The following is a 16,393-nucleotide window of genomic DNA, read 5'->3' as shown; positions in this document are numbered from 1 at the left end:
CACGCCAGGGAATGTGTTGGGACATGCTTTGTTCTCAGAGAGCAGCTTGGGTACAGATGCTGGCACCTTTCATCTGTCCTAGTTCGGTGATGAGGGTCTTGTGCAGTGGAAGCCCTGCAAGGGGCTGCAGGCAAAGTTGGACTGGGCAGGACCCAGTGCATTTTGAAAAAGACGAGAGGCACTGTAAGGAATAACCTATAACTTTGCCGCTCTTGTCCCTGCAGCTCTTTCAACGCAATATCACAGCTGAGAGGAACTGGCTGCTGAAAATGATTGAGTGGGGGGTGATTGCTGACATGGCCAGCCCTTCCTTCCAGGCCTAGAACTGCTGAGAGAAGGCTGTGCTGCTTGCCATCCCCTCCAGACACCACGGATGATCCCAGGTGGGCTTTGCCCTTGTTCCGTGTTCTTTTGAGCAGGTCACAGTATGTCTGTCGCACGTGGGGTAGGAGTTGAATCCTGAGATTCAGAGCACTTGCCCTTTCCTGCCTTGGCCTCTGGTTTCCACTGCTGACTGCTGTGGTGGAGGGTGGAGTGTTGCACAACCCTTCTGCCTTGCAATCCCCTCCTGTTTTGTAAACGGCCATCCTGTCCTCATCAGTTATTTGTGAAAAGGACTAAACTGAGATGCTAAGCTGGTCCTCAGCCATTGAGAAAGGGAGGGTGTGAGGGTGCAATACCTGCCATGGGATTTCAAACTCCTTCCTAAACAGATTGGAGTGAGAGAGCCTCATACACACCACTTTGGAAAAGGGCCAGGTTGAACACTCAGAGATTTCAGTGTCTTGCTAATTGTTGGGAAACATTAATGTCTGCAGGAAACAAGAAATGTTTCTTTTATTGTTTTGTTTGAGAATAAATGCACTTCTGGTTTCAAGGAGTTGGCACTGTTTTGTAGGAGGGGGATTTCTGGGCAGGACAGGTGAGAGTTACCTTAGTATCTCCTCTGAGATCTTCTCACAGCTTTATGACCCCACGTGATCCCCTCTTTCCCCCCCCTCCCCCCACTCAGCAAGTTGTCCAGAGGTTTCCATGCTCTTCCAGCTTGTTCTAAGCATGGAGCCACCCTACCAAGTCTCCTTTGTGTGCTGAAGATCTTCCACATTTAAGAGCCCCCACTTAAGAACCCTTAACCCCCCATGTATCTGTGGCTGGCTCGTGTCCACATTCCACCTCTGGGACCACATCTTCTCATCCTCCACTGCTTCCTTCCAGGATGCAGCTATGTCTTATTTCCCCTTCTTTACTTCTTTCCTTGCTACTTTCTTCCTGGCCTGTTCTCATCATGGGTTCACCTCAGCTGCTGCCCCACCAAAATGCTGCCTCTACCAGCAGAAAGAACCTACAGTGATGAACCTAGAAGCCGATGGCTACACTGGTGTGACCACTCTGCTGCCGCCTCTTTGGCCAGGTGCTCGTGGGGATGAAGGCTCCTCCTGCATAGCTATTGGAGGGCAAACTCTGAGAGTGGGGTTGGCTTAACTTACATCACGCTGCATGTGTCTTGCAGCAGCAGCATTTGGGGTGTGGGAGCATTAGTACAGTACCCATATAATTGCTAACTATTTCCACAGGAGGTTCAACTTCTGCTTTCTGCTTCCTCTCTCCCCTTCACTGTGGTCAGGCTTTCAGGCGCTTCCTGTGCTATTCATGTCACTTCTTTTCCTGGGTAACTTCTCTTCTGCTATCTCAGCCCTGTCTCCTGGAAGCTTTCCATAATGCCCTGTTTTTCATCATCTGCAAAGCGTTAATGTCCTTCCATGTTGCTCCCACTGCTATTCCCTTTTGGCCAGCCTGGTTCCTCCTTCATTAGAGCTGAAATGGTTTTGTCCTGGTTGGTGCATGCAATTCATGGCCAAAGAAATGCTGACAAAACTCCCCCAATGCTGCCTTGCCCTGGGAGCCTGGTGGAAGAACTGGCCGTTGTCCAGCTTAGTTTGAGAAAGGTTGCTTGAAGGCTGAAAGGGGATGAGCTAATCTTGCACGTGCAAACAGAACTGAACTGAGCTTGGGAGAAAAAGGGTGTTTTAAAAATTCCTCTTTATCATCTAAACACTGGCTTTGGGTTTTACTCTGTACACAAGTAAGTCTTTACTCTCTAAATAACACATAGTAGCCACACAGGTTCTGCAGATTCCAAACATACGGTGTTCCAAATGCATGCAAATACGCATTTGGATCTGGCTCAGCCACTCTTCTGGAATTTATTACCTTGTAAGTAATGGAAGGGGGCTCTCAACTATGTGGACAATTAATATTCTATGTTCCTCTCCTGGTAGAGTAAAATGGCATAAAAATCTTAATGTCTAAAAGCTGATGTATAAAGCATGCTATGAACTAACCCCAGGAGATAGTTTACATTTTCCCTCTAGGTAATGCATATACAAGAACTCTGCCACAGCTTGCAGGAGCTGTGTCTGCGCTTTCTGCTGTAGTTGTTGCAACATTTTCCTGTCATGTAGTGTCAAGTGAAACCATAAACATGAGGCTCAAGAGTCTTAGCATTGGTCACTGCCTGTGGCAGTGCTCTCAGTACTTGCAGCAAGCAGGTCTGCTACACAGCGTTTTGCTCTTATGTTTAAAAGCTGGCTGGTTTTCCCTCAAAACAGGGTTCTATAATCTCTCCAGGTAACCACGATTCACTAGAGCTGCCTCGCTTCAAACTTTCCCAGAGTGTTGGAGTGATGTGGTAGAGGCTTAATATTTAACCATGCTTTCATGGTGGCACTGAATTCCCAACTCAACCTTTCTTGTGTCCAGTTTAAAAAGTCCGAGATCTGCAGCCCTCCGTGCCCCCCCCACCTTTCGTGTTTGATAGTCTGAACAAATCGTTGCCCTACAGCAGACTCATTATTATCAAGAGAACTAGGGGAAAGGAGGTAGAATAAGTAAAATAAGGCAAAGCCGAAGTAATACAAAACATATGTAAATTAGGCTACCAGATGCCATAATAAGGATGTAATGGAGGGGGAAAGAAAGAGAAAATTAACCTTATTGTTGCTTCAGTAGCAAAAGCTAGCACCAGCCTGAGGGGATAAATCCACCCTTCTCAGGGCTGTGGAAAGGCAGTTACACTCCTCCCAAGCACAGTGCATTTCACACCGAGACACTGTGAACATCCTTCCATCAACGGCGACTGAATCCCCGGCTCCGTGGCCAGCCGAGGGGCAACCGTGGTTCATCTGAGGCAGAAGGGCAGGGAGCTGCTGGGCTGTTTGGTGCCAGCCTGCCTCTCTCCAGGGGTCAAGGGAGCTCCACCATCACTCACTACCTGTCCACAAATGCTTGGCAAGCGAGTCTGGATGCCTCTACCATCTGTGTGAAATCCTTCCAACCATTTAGATTAAACATTGACTTCAGTAGAATGTAGGGCTTCTAACTGACCTGACATAGTCCATATGGAGTAGCTGCCACAGATAGTGACTGTCTTGACACTGATTAATCACTTCTTCTAGCTGTGTATTTGTCCCTGGTTACTTGACACAGTTCTTCCCTAATAGCTTTTGAATAGTTCTGGGGTATTCATATGACCTTGGCTTTGGGGAATAGCCCATCTGATGACACACATTATCTACTTCAAAGTAGGCTTGGCTGCTTTTCGTCAAACTAACTTGGACACTAGCTTTTTGGGGGGGTGTTTCTTTCCCCTGTGCAAACCAGTATCTGTCCTCTTCTGCAGTGGGAAACACTTCAGCTGTGCTGGATTCCATTTGGTTTAGGTGGCACCATTCGCAATGGGCTGGGGCTTGGTCTGTGCTAAATAGCATGTAGAGACTGTCTCAGATTCCACTTCCATGTCCTTACCTGTCACTTACAGTCACAGGTGTGACAAGCAATCTGCATTACTGATGCTCCTTGCTTTGAAACTAGCAGTTAAATGATCTATAACTAGAGTCAGTCATTGCTCAGGCAGACAGCAGCGAAGCTGTCTAACACCCCAAACTAAATGCAGAGTTTCTCTCTCTAATCTGAACGTGGTTCTCTTCCTCAAAGCTATGAGAGCCAGAAGCAAAGGCAATAAGTCTTCCAGGCTGATCTTCCATCAAGTGTGAGATTATTACACCCACTTCATATGGGGAAGCATCACAGGTGAGAGTTATAGGCATCAAGGCACGCTAGTAGAGGGCTGTTCTGATGATACCAGTTTCTCAGCTCCTTCACCAGCCTTGGTGTGGGTCAGCGCTCGCTACCCAGGGCCTGCCAGGTCAGCCAGGGGTTCCTGCGTGAGGCGGTGACTCACCACTTCCAGTAAGCAATGTATTTGAGGAATTTGCAGCAAAAAGATCTTAAAGCCATTTCCAGATTTTTTTTCCCTCCGTTTTTTCTTGTGATTTATATAAATTGTTTTTCCCAGCAGAATGGCAGAATTCAACATACTGTTGAATTTTTGAGTCATTTCCTTTTGCTTTTCCTATCCACTCAGACAACCTTTCAAACTTGGACAGATGACTGACTTGCTGATTATAAGGACTGGCAATGTGTCAGCAGAACCTCGAGGACTCGGTAACTGTCTACGCGCCCTGAGCCTAGATCCCAGCTGCAATGTGATGTGATTTAAGCTTAATTCACCACAGGTGACTGCTGAGCTGAGTTGTATTAGCTGATACTGTGCTAGTTAGGAAGGCACATGTGGCCAGTGCTGCAACCCATCTGAGAGCAGTACTGGGTCAGCTGGTATAGCCTGACCACGTCTGGGCTTCTCAAGTACTTTTTGGATGTTCTCAGGGCGCTCCCCATCTCTAGCTCCACAAATACTGCGTTGTGTAAGTGCCAGCATCTCAGGAATGCTCTCTCCCATCTGATCTATGACTCACAAACCAAATAGTTGTTACAGATGGTCCTTTCGCATAAAATAAGACCTGGTTTGTTTAATCTTGAAATAGTTCTTGCCATGTTCCTCAGCCTCCATTTTCAGATAGACTTGGGGAACTGTTCAGGATGACTACTGAGGCAAATATATCCTCTCTTCTGAGTAATAGCTGTTGATCTACATGTGATACTCGGTTAGCTGTGACCTTGAAATCACCATAGATACAGACAGCCCTATCTGTTTTCATGACTATCACCAGTTGTTTTGTTCAAGAGTGTAGCTAACTTTTCTTTTTGGCTGGAGTTCGCAGATTGTTTTCTTTTAACATAAGCAAATACAAGATGCTTTGCCAGTCCAACGACATTGTGGCTGTCTTATGCTGTGTAATGCCTTGCTGGAGATCACAGAGGTTGAGCGCACGCTGTCTGCTGTTGTGTTACTTATATTATAATAATGTTCAGGAGAACAAATATTACTTGGGCATGTGTTTTTAGAAACACAGGTTTTCTGTAACACCTCTTTTCTAAGAGATCTTTGATGATCCCACCAGTAAATTGCCAGCACAGTGAATCATGTTTCATTTTAGATGTTATTCTTGTCACTTTAAAGAATTCCAAATAATACTTTTGTTTCTTGTGAGCCGAAGAAGGCAATTACATAGACATTATGGCTTTCTACAGTCATTTCACATTGTTGTATGCAAGCTGAAGAATATGAAGTTAGCCAGCATTGACTTTCTAAACTGGTGGCTGGGTTTGATTTGCTAGCTTGTGTGTTTTCTGCTGGCGCCCCATGCCTTGCAGTTTCTATATGATTTGTCATTGAACCAATGGCAATGTGTATTGTGAAACTGTCCCTTGTGATAGAAGCAGCGCATTCTTTGAACGTCCTTTAAGCTGTACTTTCCACTTGACCCCTAAGCATGGCTCTTGGATGGATTTTGTGATGCTCCCAAACTCTCCAGCATCTTCAGTGAGTCTCCATTGAAATGGTAATTTCCAGAGCATACTTCAGGCTCATCTCAGCTTTAGATAAAAATTAAATGTGGATTGCTTCATTCTGCATATTGAATACTAAAAGATGCACTCATTTGTCCTCTCTGCAGACACATGATGCTCTGCCAATTTCCTTAATCCAGGCACAGGAGCAGTCAGCAATTGTTTCCATTCACTTTTGATTCCATCTGTAAAAGGAAATACCTGCAATCACGAGAGGCTTTTCAGAACAGGGATTTTGTAGAACTTGCCCAATTTCAACAAACTTTTTGTCTGCTGGCTTAATGGGCATTATCTGGCTGCACATCAGGGTGTTGGTTTTAGCTCCCATTGTGCTGCCATGTGTTTTTCATCGCAGAGATCATCTGTTATTTTAGGATTTCCCCATCTCTCGGTGCTACTGATCTGCCAGAGAAGTTCAGTCTCCCCCACTGTATTTTAAACTTTTCTTTCTAAGTTGATTGTTCACTGGCCTGATATTGCAGCTTACATTTAATGCCAGTTTTCGCAGATTTTCATGAGTAGTCATTCCCTATTCCATCTACTTCTAGACTAGTAGCCCATGCTCATCTTGCATTTTTGCAACTTCTCTCTCTATGTGGTGTTAATAATACCCAGCAACCCTATGGCTGGATCCCCAGTAACACTTCTTAGTTATCTACAGAAAGACAGGAGTAGATACATGAATGCACTACCATTTATCAGAGTAAATGAAGGCAGGGAGCTTTATTAGAAGGCCCACAGCTGATTTAAATTAATATTGCCAACTGTGAGGTTTTACAAAGCCTCCTCCAGAAACAATAGCCGTGTCTGCACTGTAAATTAAGGACGGTATTGAGATGTACTCACTTTTGTAGCGAGGCATCAAACACAGATTCAGGCATGACCAGGGCAGATAGCAGCTCTAAGCCCAGCCGGGGTGTTTGTGCCTCTCCCAGATTTCTGGCCCCAGCAACCCACCCACCCAAGGGAAGGGTGCGGAGGGGTGTAAGGTCCTGGGCTCTGACCGCTCCATGAATCTCCAGTATTTACTCCTTGTGCCTGAATGTCTGCACCTTGTTCCTGCAATAACTGTGATACTGTGGTCCCACCAGATGGATAAAGCCTTGCTGCATGTTCATAAGAGCTTGGCCATAGATAATTCTGTTGCTACCTTGCTCAGAAAAACATCTGCAACAGCTGGGCGCTTCTCCAGTACTTGCCAGTGTGATGTAGCTGGGAGGATGGCAAAGGTACAAAGGCAGAGAACCATTCACTCTATCCAGTGCATTTGAATTAAGGGACGTGAAGCATGACCTTCCAGAAATTCAACTCGGAATTTCACAGAAGTTTCCCTTTTTCTCCACATTTTGACCTGAGCTAATCTGAGGCAATCAAGTCAAGTGACACACTGACAAAACCCACAGTCCTTTTTAATCTCTAGTCCAAACTATACCTTTCATTACTTCCTTTTTTCTTGTTTTTTTTTTAAATCTTTTAAAAACAATTGCAAGAAGAGCAATTCACTCAGAGCATGTCTAGAAACCAGTTAGCTACCAGTTTCACTTCCCTCTGTGCTCTGCAATGCTCAGTGATGTGCAGTGAGAAGCAGGAGTGGTGTAACACCGTGCTTGGCACTTCAGGAGGTTTCTCACTCCGCGCCCTTGCATGATACCCATGCTGCTCTCTCCTGCATGCCTGGCCTCCTGAAGATGTCCAGGAGAGGACCTCTTCCTCTGGGGACGCTCATGGTGCTGCTGCAGCTGGTGCTTGTCCCATCACAGCTGGCAGGCTGCCTCCTCAACCCCTGTTTGGAGGTACGTGATCTCTAAACAAGCGTGAAATCCTTCTGTTTCTCTGGTGCAACTTTTCCCTCTGCTTGATAGATTGGTGCATCGAGTCTGTTGTGTGTTAGTTGTTTTATGAAAGCCCATCTTTTTTCCAAGGCTGTTACCAAGGCAATTGAAGTGTTTGAAGTAGACACTGGTCTCAAAAACATCTGAGAACCAGAACCAGCAGCATGAACCATTCCTTCTTGTTGGTGTTCTGTACCTCTGAGGTTACTGCAGTACAGTTAATCTAACAGATTATGTTTCCCTTCAGGAAAAGATCCAAGCCAAGTCCATCATTTCTGCAAAATACAGTATTTTCACCTGATTTGTACTGTAGAGTGATTTCACCAGTACCCCAAGTTTCTGGCACTCATCAACTGCCTTTTGCAGACTTTTTCTGACAATTATTTCTTACAGAATTACTGTTGTTAGAACTGCCTTTTTATCTGCAGTGTAACAAAGCTGAGTGCTGATCCTGGACACACGATGCATCCCTGCCTTTGCTGGCTCTCTCAGAGGTTGCTGTCGGTTCATCCATAGCCTCAGGGAACACTGTCCTGTAGTTTTGCACCTGCTTCAATCAGCAAGAAATGCAGCTCTTCCTGGGGAGTAGGACTGGTTCTATTAGAAGTGGGAAAGATGCTTAGGATATATAAGATTATTTCCTAAAACTCAGGGCAGCTCATTTAGAAATTAACTGCCAGGTCAGTCATTCTGCTCCTGCTCTCTTGACAATGTAGTTTTCTGGCACTTGATGAAGAGCAGATGTTGACCATGATTGCATTTGCCGCCATTACAGGTCGTCCCTAACACCACTTTCAGATGCATGGGACTGAATGTCTCTGGAGTTAAACCACCCTGAACTTGGATCTTAGTTTCAGCAACCTGATATCACTGGGGTCAAATTATTTTTCATCAGTCCCTGAATTGCAGCTTCTGGATCTTACAAGGTAATGAGCTCTTTTATGTGGATACTGGTTAAACTTGCTTCACCAGTTGGGCCAATGTGGTTGCTTATTTTGGGTTCTGTTGGTCTTGGCTGTTCATTTTTTTTTCTCTTGTGACTTTATCCCTGTCTCTGTCTCTCTGCGCATCCCCATGGTCAAGTGATGTGCAGCTTTTAGTCCAGTTACTGAGTGCACACCCTCTGCGCAGAGCTGGCTCTGTCAGTCTGATCTCGTAGGTTGGGATGTGAGAAGGAGGAGGAAGATGTTTTACTTCTTTCTGAACAAGAAAAATGTCAGACTTTTCACTGTTACAAAAACTCTGAAGTGGAACATCTTGGGTGAGCTGTTTTTCTAATCACGGTTTAAAAAAAATAAAGTGAAGGTACATTCATTTTCTAAAAGGCTGTTTTAAAATATCAACATATTCTCTTTTCCCTTCTCCTCACATATCTGGGGGAGGAGATGGGGGAGGCTTATTAGCAAATTTGAATTGATGTATAATTTCCATCGACTTGAGACAACAGTTTCTCTGGGTAAATTGTTTCACTGAAAAATGTCACTCAGTCCCATCACAGTTACAGCTCCAAAGTGGCTGAGCGGCAGAGCAGGTTTGCTGTAAGGCACTGGCTGGATCATAAGCTAATTTTGCATTAATTCTTTGTGGAATGGATTTGGGTCTCAAATTTTGGATCTTCCTGTGTGAAACCATCATTAGGTGGCCACCCTCTTTTTCCCAATTTTCTCCTTTAGAGCCATCAGGGGCTGGGGTTTGTTCCCTCTCAGATATCATCAGCAAAACTGCTGCCAGTGTTGTGAGCTTTGTCCCTGCTGCATCAGTCTGAAGGCTGTGAGGGTGCAAGGTATAAGGGAGTGCTGTGTCTGGTTGGCTCTGCCATCAATGATGGTCATTTATGATGTTACTTTGGCCTAAACAGAAACCTAAAATGCTGCTTTCCTGCTGCCTGCATGAATTTTTGACCCTCAGGAGTTCTGGCTCTGCCCAGGACAAGTAAAGCCAAACCCATGACCAGCGTGAGGCTGAGCCTGGGAATGTTGCACCAAGGCTTAGTGTAGCAGCGTTAGTGGACAAGTAATGAAAGGGACAGTGTTTCATGCACATTTATTCTCTTTTCCTGCCCAACAGGTGCCAACTCCATACAATAGAAGATAACTCTTTTAAGGATCTTCCTAAACTTTCCACGTTAATTTTAACTGCCAATTCCCTTCAGTACCTGGGGACAGCAGCCTTCTATGGTTTAACATCTCTGAAAAAACTAGTACTGGTGGAAACCAGCATAACCTCTGTGACTGAACTACCCATTGGACACTTGCATACCCTGCAGGAGCTGAATTTGGGCCACAACAGCATTGCTTCGTTGAAGCTTCCCAAGTATTTCACCAACCTGACCTCTCTCAGGCACCTGAGCTTTCTCTCCAATAAAATCACATACATCGCCAAAGGAGACCTTGATGCCCTGAGGGAAGCAGACAGGCTCAACCTCACACTGGTGCTTTCCTTGAATTATATAAAATACATAGAGCCAGGGTCCTTTGCAAAGATACACCTTGGTGAGCTGGTTCTAAGGTCCTCTTTTGAGAACTTCAGTGTGATGCAGTCTTCTCTTCAAGGCCTGACTGGTTTACAGGTCAGCAGACTAATAGTTGGAGAATTCAGTGACAATCAGAGACTGGTAGACTTTCAGAGCGGACTCCTAAGTGGACTGTGTCAGGTAAAAATGCAAGAGTTTGTCTTAATCTGTTTCAGGGAATTTGAGAATAACACAGACACTCTTTTTAACTGCATAGGCAACGTCTCCAGTATTCGGTTGGTGGACCTCCAACTTGAAGAGGTGTCAGAGGTTCCTCTGTTCTCTCAAGTGAAACAGCTGGAATGCAAGAAATGCAAGTTTAAGGAAGTGCCTGCTGCAAAGCTGTCTCTTTTCAAGGAGCTGAGAGTGCTTCGTATAACCAAGAGCAAACACCTCAATAGCTTCCGGCAGAAATTTGAGAGTCTAAGTAAACTGGAGGTGATAGATTTGAGTGAGAATCGCCTCTCCTTCAGTGGCTGCTGTTCCCCTTGGTTTCACAATTGTCCAAACTTGAAACTCCTGAACCTAAGCTTCAATTCTGACATCAGTTTGACAGGAGATTTCACTAATGTGAAGAATTTGTTATATTTGGACCTTCAGCACACAAAGTTATCTGGTCCTGGCTCCTACCCTGTCTTTCTAACCCTTCATAAACTCATTTACCTCGATATTTCCCATACCAGCATTCATGTTAAATCCCAGTGCACATTTTGTGGCTTGAACTCTTTGCAAGTGCTCAAGATGGCAGGCAACTCCTTTGAGAACAATAAATTGGCCAACAACTTAAAAAACCTAAGTCACCTCCACACCTTGGATATTTCAAGTTGCAGATTAGTACATGTGGATCAAAGTACATTCGATGCCCTCTCTGAACTAAAGGAGCTAAACATCAGCAACAATAAGCTACTGACCTTTGATCCTGTAGTCTACAAGCCTCTCCAAGCCCTCACAGCCCTGGATTTCAGCAACAACCAGCTGAGTGTTCTGTTGGACTCAGCCCTGGAAATTCTGCCTGACAGTCTGGTCCTGTTAGACATCTCTCAAAACCTGTTTGAATGCTCCTGTGGCTACCTGAACTTTCTGAAATGGGTCAAGGAAAAGCAGGAGCTACTGCAGAACAAGGAGCTGATGATATGCCACACGCCTGCATACATGAAGAACGTGAGTCTGACAAGTTTTGATCTGTCCTCCTGCCAAGTCAGTGCAAGCACAGTGGCATGCTCAGTGATCATGTTGCTTGCTGCAGTGGTGTTCTTCTTCCTGATTTACAGGTACTACTTCCAGCTATACTACTTCTTGGTGCTGCTCAGTGGGTGTAAACACTCTGCTGAAAGGGGTGACACCTATGATGCATTTGTTATCCACTCCAGCAAAGACCAAGAATGGGTGATCAAAGAGCTGGTGGAACCCTTAGAAGGAGGAACGCCTCCCTTCCAGCTTTGTCTTTACTACAGGGATTTCCTTCCAGGGGTACCCATTGTCACCAATATCATCCAAGAAGGTTTTCTGAGTAGCAGAAATGTCATTGCAGTTATCTCTACTGACTTTCTGGAGAGCAAGTGGTGTAGCTTTGAGTTTGACATTGCCCAATCCTGGCAGCTTGTTGAAGGAAAGGCTGGAATCATCATGATTGTACTAGAAGAAGTGAATAAGGCCTTGCTGAGGCAGAGGCTGGGACTGTCCCGCTATGTGAGGAGGAACACCTATCTGGAGTGGAAAAACAAGGAAATAAGCAGGCACATCTTCTGGAGGCAGCTGACAGGAGTCCTGCTAGAAGGCAAAAGATGGAATCACGAGGAGGTAAAGCTCATGTGAAAGAAAGAGAGACCACCTGTCCTGTCTCTCATGCTGGCCTTGGCTGATGGCTGGTGCTCAGAAGTTGGTTCTTCTGTGGCTGTTCAGTGTTGGAGGAAGTGGATGGAGGCACTGTAAAAGCACTACAGAAATACCTGCCTTGCTGGTCACCCTTTCTCAAGGAAACCTGCAAGCTAAGGAGTGACAACAGCTAGAAGAGCTGCACATGCCTGAGCTCCATGTTTGTAGCTGTCAATCAAAGCTGGTCCAGCAATCCACGCAGGTCTGGTGGGTTGGTGAATGGATGGACTGCTCTTACCATCATTTGTCTGCCTCTGAAACTGGATTTTGGTCCTGGGGCCATTTACCCAGTTGAACTTTAGGGTCTGTTGCTTTGACTGGACCCCAGGATCTCCAGGGGAGAGCAAAGGTACAGGATTCTTGGCTGTAAAAATCGTGGGAAACAAAATCAAGATTGGGATTCTGGAAGTCTTGGGTCCACCTCCTTAGGCACCGTGACTCAGGGGAAAAACCCTTCAGAGGGAAATGGGGTGCCCTACGCTGTGGACCATCTGGCAGCTACTCGGTGAAGCGGAGCAGCTACGTCATCAGTGGGGGGGAGGTTGCCGTTGGCGGGAAATTTCCCCGACATGTTTATTTCAGGTTTTTTTAGACCAAGCACTGAAACTCCCAAATATTTCCGTCACCTGGAACTCTTATTTGTATTCAGATTAGATAGCATTTGAGAGAGTGGTTTGAGGTTTTCCTGTGGTATCCAAAGATTGGTGGGACCAAAAGAAGCTGCAGAAATGCTTGATTAAAATCAAAGTATTTCTTTGCTCCAACTGCTTCTGGATATACTGTGTGGGGCTGCCCTATATGAGCAAGCCTGAGCCTGAGCAAAGTGTTTTGATGTTTACAGCCAGACAGTTCTAGAATAAGCTTTTCCACTCTCTGGACCAGCCTTAATTCACTGTTGGAAGGCACTGTAGGAGCCGTCAGCCCATGGCTTGAAATGGGCTTTAGATATGTGGGCACCAAACAACGAGGCTGAGAGTCCCCCTTCCTTCCCCCCGTCATGCTGTGGCAGCCTCTGTTCCTGGTGGGCATCTCGGCATGTGCGGTCCAGCCTTTCCAAGGGTTTGGCTGTGACACTGAACAGGGCAGTCGCTGGACGGGAGAGTTTTGCCTTTGTTTCACTGAGAATGTGCCTGACATTTTGCAAGGAGAAGAGATAGAGGAGAAAAGTCTGGGTTAGCTAAACTAAATGTATCCCAGCACTGCCCTGAGTAAAGGGAAGTAAAGTCTAAATGCCACTGAATCATATTACAGAGCACTCCATTGATGTGACGAATATTGAACACTGCTGGAGTATTGCTCTCTATTTACAGAAGGCTTTGCTTGGGATTAATCACTGAATTAGTCTAGTTTTAAACTTGCAAATCCTTCTATAATCAATGACGTTCGACGGAGATAAAACAGAAGCAATTGAGTGGTGAATCAGATCTGATATTTATTCAGAAGAAAGGGCCTGATCCTTCTCACTTTTCTAAGCACCAGTCAGTGACATCTCCGTGGAAGCCAGCGATAAGCGAGCTCAGCATCAGACACTATTTGCCAAAGAGGGAGAGCTTGTTCCAGGGCTTGTGCTGGCAAAAGCTGAATCACGGTTCCTTCTCTCTGTGCTGTGGCAGTGGTATATTGGGATAACACTACCAAAAAACCCTACAGCCCTCTCCCTAAGGTTTTTTGTGACCCATGAGATGAAGCTTTAATAAAAGTAAGCTCGATGCTGTGCTCACTTGCCCAACAAGTTCGTTTTGCATCTGCTAAGCACCATTGCAGCCATTTCCAAAGCGTGGTTGGTCCTCAGCTCTGCCCTGATGGATGGGCCCAAAGCGCTGCCCCTTGCCAGCAGACCCGTCTGCACACCCCGGGGCAGAGGCTGCTGGGGCTGGGGGGGTGCAGGAAACCAGGCACAGCCCGAGGTTCCCTGGATTGAGGCTAAAAAAGAACACATAGAACAAAACAAATATTAGCCCAGATTTCAGCAGCCATGAGTTAAATTGGAAAACAAAAGAGGAAAAATTAAATGGGGTGGGAGTTCCTGCTCCTGAATTGAGCAGCACTGAAGCGGCATTTCTCCCTCGCTCTTTCTCTCTCTCTCTCTGTAGTTCTGGCACAAAGCAGAGCGTCCTATGATTCTTGATTGTAATTATAATAATGAGTTTCAGAAAGCCTGCAAGTGGTTCTGGGCATTATAATAAGGGTTTAGTCCAGCATTGTTTAAAAAGCAAGTGTTTGTTGAATATCAAAGCAACTTTAGGAGGAGAGCTGGGGTGATGCTGAGAGGAGGCTCCCACCCATACAATTTAAGAAGAAACCAGTCACTTGTTCTTCTCTTCCTATTCAGAGTCTCCACTGCAGAGATGGATATGTGAGTTGCCCCGGGCTTTCTTACTGCCCAAGAGAAAGCACAAAACCCATCGTAGCTTCTGGAATGGGTGAGGGGAGCAAGGCGGTGCAGTGAGACGGAGACCGGAGGCTGGGGAGTTTCGAAGAGGTTCATCCTCTGCAAGCCCCACTATCGCTCCCGCTTCCCTCCATGCATTAGAGATGTCACTTGGCCTCAGCATCAGTTGGTGCTTTGAAGACACACGCTGATTTCTTTTATTGTTGAAACCTTCAGCAACAAAACCGGGATTTTATTTTTTTTTTTGCTGCGTGGCACAATGAGGCTCAGGAGGACAGGCTGGCTGGTGACACAAACACCCCTTTATGGGACCTGGGTGTCAGATGCAGCCATGTGCTGTAAATGTCCATCCATGCAGCCACAGGCTCTGCTGGGTGAGCAGCTCCCAGCCCTCCCCGAGGGTCATTAACCTGCCCTGGCTGTGCCCATCTTCCATACTTTGTGGTTTATGAGTCTAGGAGGGAAAAGCCTGTGTGAAAAAATTATATTTTCACCATTAACCCAGTAGAGAAAAAGTAGATTTGTTTTTGGAAGACTCAGAACAACTTTCCCCAATACTTTAAATGGGCAAAATATTGTGGTTCGAACAGAAACACACACAACTATTTGCCTGCATTATAGGAAGCGAATTTCCAAAGGAGAACGCTGAATGTTCTCATGTCTCCAAGCACGTTGGCATGCGTTATTGTTTGAAAGCGTTCGCTGTGCAGCAGGTAGCTTTGATATTATTTATTCGTTTGGGTGAATAAATGAGCAGCCAACCAAACATCCGTGCAAGTCTGCATTCATCTCTCATGTAAATAGCTGAACATGTTCCGGATATTAAAGCATCTGGTTTACCCAGGTCATAGAAGCAGATGGAGATGAAGCTCCAAAGGGCTGTTGCATCCAAGCTATTTCTTTTCATTTGTAGTGGGGATGTGCCCTGATTTCACTATGTGCTTAATTTGACCCATGCAAAATGCCAGTACAGATGAAGCTCTGGTCTTACGTGCACTGCAGAGAGTGATGTCTCAGAGGCAGCCCATTGTGATGTGCTGGCATCGTTGCCAAGATGTGGTTTGCAGGGAGGGCTCTGAACGGAGCAAGCCCTCATTAGCATGATTGCGTTCGTGGTCTCCACACTGTAGCAGAGACATTATGGAAAAGCTGAAAACCAGAGCCATTTGCATTGCTGCCCGCCTAGGTCAGGCTGGCTGCAGGAACAGCACTGCCTGAATGCTCCCTTGGCCTCCCCGAGTATTAGCACAGACTTCCAGTGCCAGTTAAAAAATCAACCAAACAAGAAAAATCAGCTGGTTTCTCTGGACCGATCCATACTTGACAAGAACACATTGAAACTTTTCTGGAAGAGTGTTTGTCCATGGGGAAATGCTATTTTGTAGGTGGTTTGTGTAATTTAATGAGGTAGCATAGTCTGTCTATGGAACAGAAATTGTCATAGCAGGGTTTCTGGTTTGGTATTGGATGGGGTTGTAATCTTGGAATAGACACTTTGCATGGAAACAGTGATTTTTGCAATGTTTTGGAGGGGTTCAAAAAAGGGATTTCAAATAAAAGTTAAATTGCTCCACAACATCATTTTGAAACAAAGTCGGTTTAGGTTTATGCTGTTGCTTCTCAGAGTACCTTTTCATTTTGCAATTTCTTTCTATTTATATAAGCCAACTAGCCTCCCAAAAGAAAACCAAAATGTAAAAATGTTTCCACCCACCCAAATTAAAAAACATAAATTTTGTTTTGTGGGAAAACTTGTAATTTTTCATTTTTGTACTGTACCGAAAAGCAGAACTTTTGACAAAATGGAAATCCCACTTCCATGACAGCTCTTACCCTGAACCCCTGACAGTTAAACCTTCACCTGGCTGTATCACACCTGTAGTTCGGGCAGTAGAAACCACTGAAGAATCTCCAGAATGAATTTCACTAAGAAGTGCCTTCTGCAAAACCTCTTGAGTAGGTGTGAACTGCCTG

General features: G+C 45.5%; 1 protein-coding gene across 1 annotated transcript; it reads left to right on the top strand.

Annotated features, from left to right (window-relative positions):
* The first annotated feature begins 7,332 nt into the window (after window positions 1-7,332).
* TLR4 (toll like receptor 4) lies at window positions 7,333-16,019 on the top strand. Its single transcript, XM_009634876.2, is given in 4 exon segments — window positions 7,333-7,601; window positions 8,416-8,464; window positions 8,467-8,566; window positions 9,708-16,019. Coding segments are annotated over 4 exon segments (2,532 nt in total). The 5' UTR covers window positions 7,333-7,478; the 3' UTR covers window positions 11,968-16,019.
* The last annotated feature ends 374 nt before the right edge of the window (window positions 16,020-16,393 follow it).

This window comes from Egretta garzetta, unplaced genomic scaffold (assembly GCF_000687185.1).
Source record: "Egretta garzetta isolate BGI_Z169 unplaced genomic scaffold, ASM68718v1 scaffold190, whole genome shotgun sequence".
In the NCBI taxonomy this organism is placed as follows: Eukaryota; Metazoa; Chordata; class Aves; order Pelecaniformes; family Ardeidae; genus Egretta; species Egretta garzetta.
Note: the sequence above shows the minus strand (reverse complement) of the source record. Positions and strands in the feature narration are given on the sequence as shown.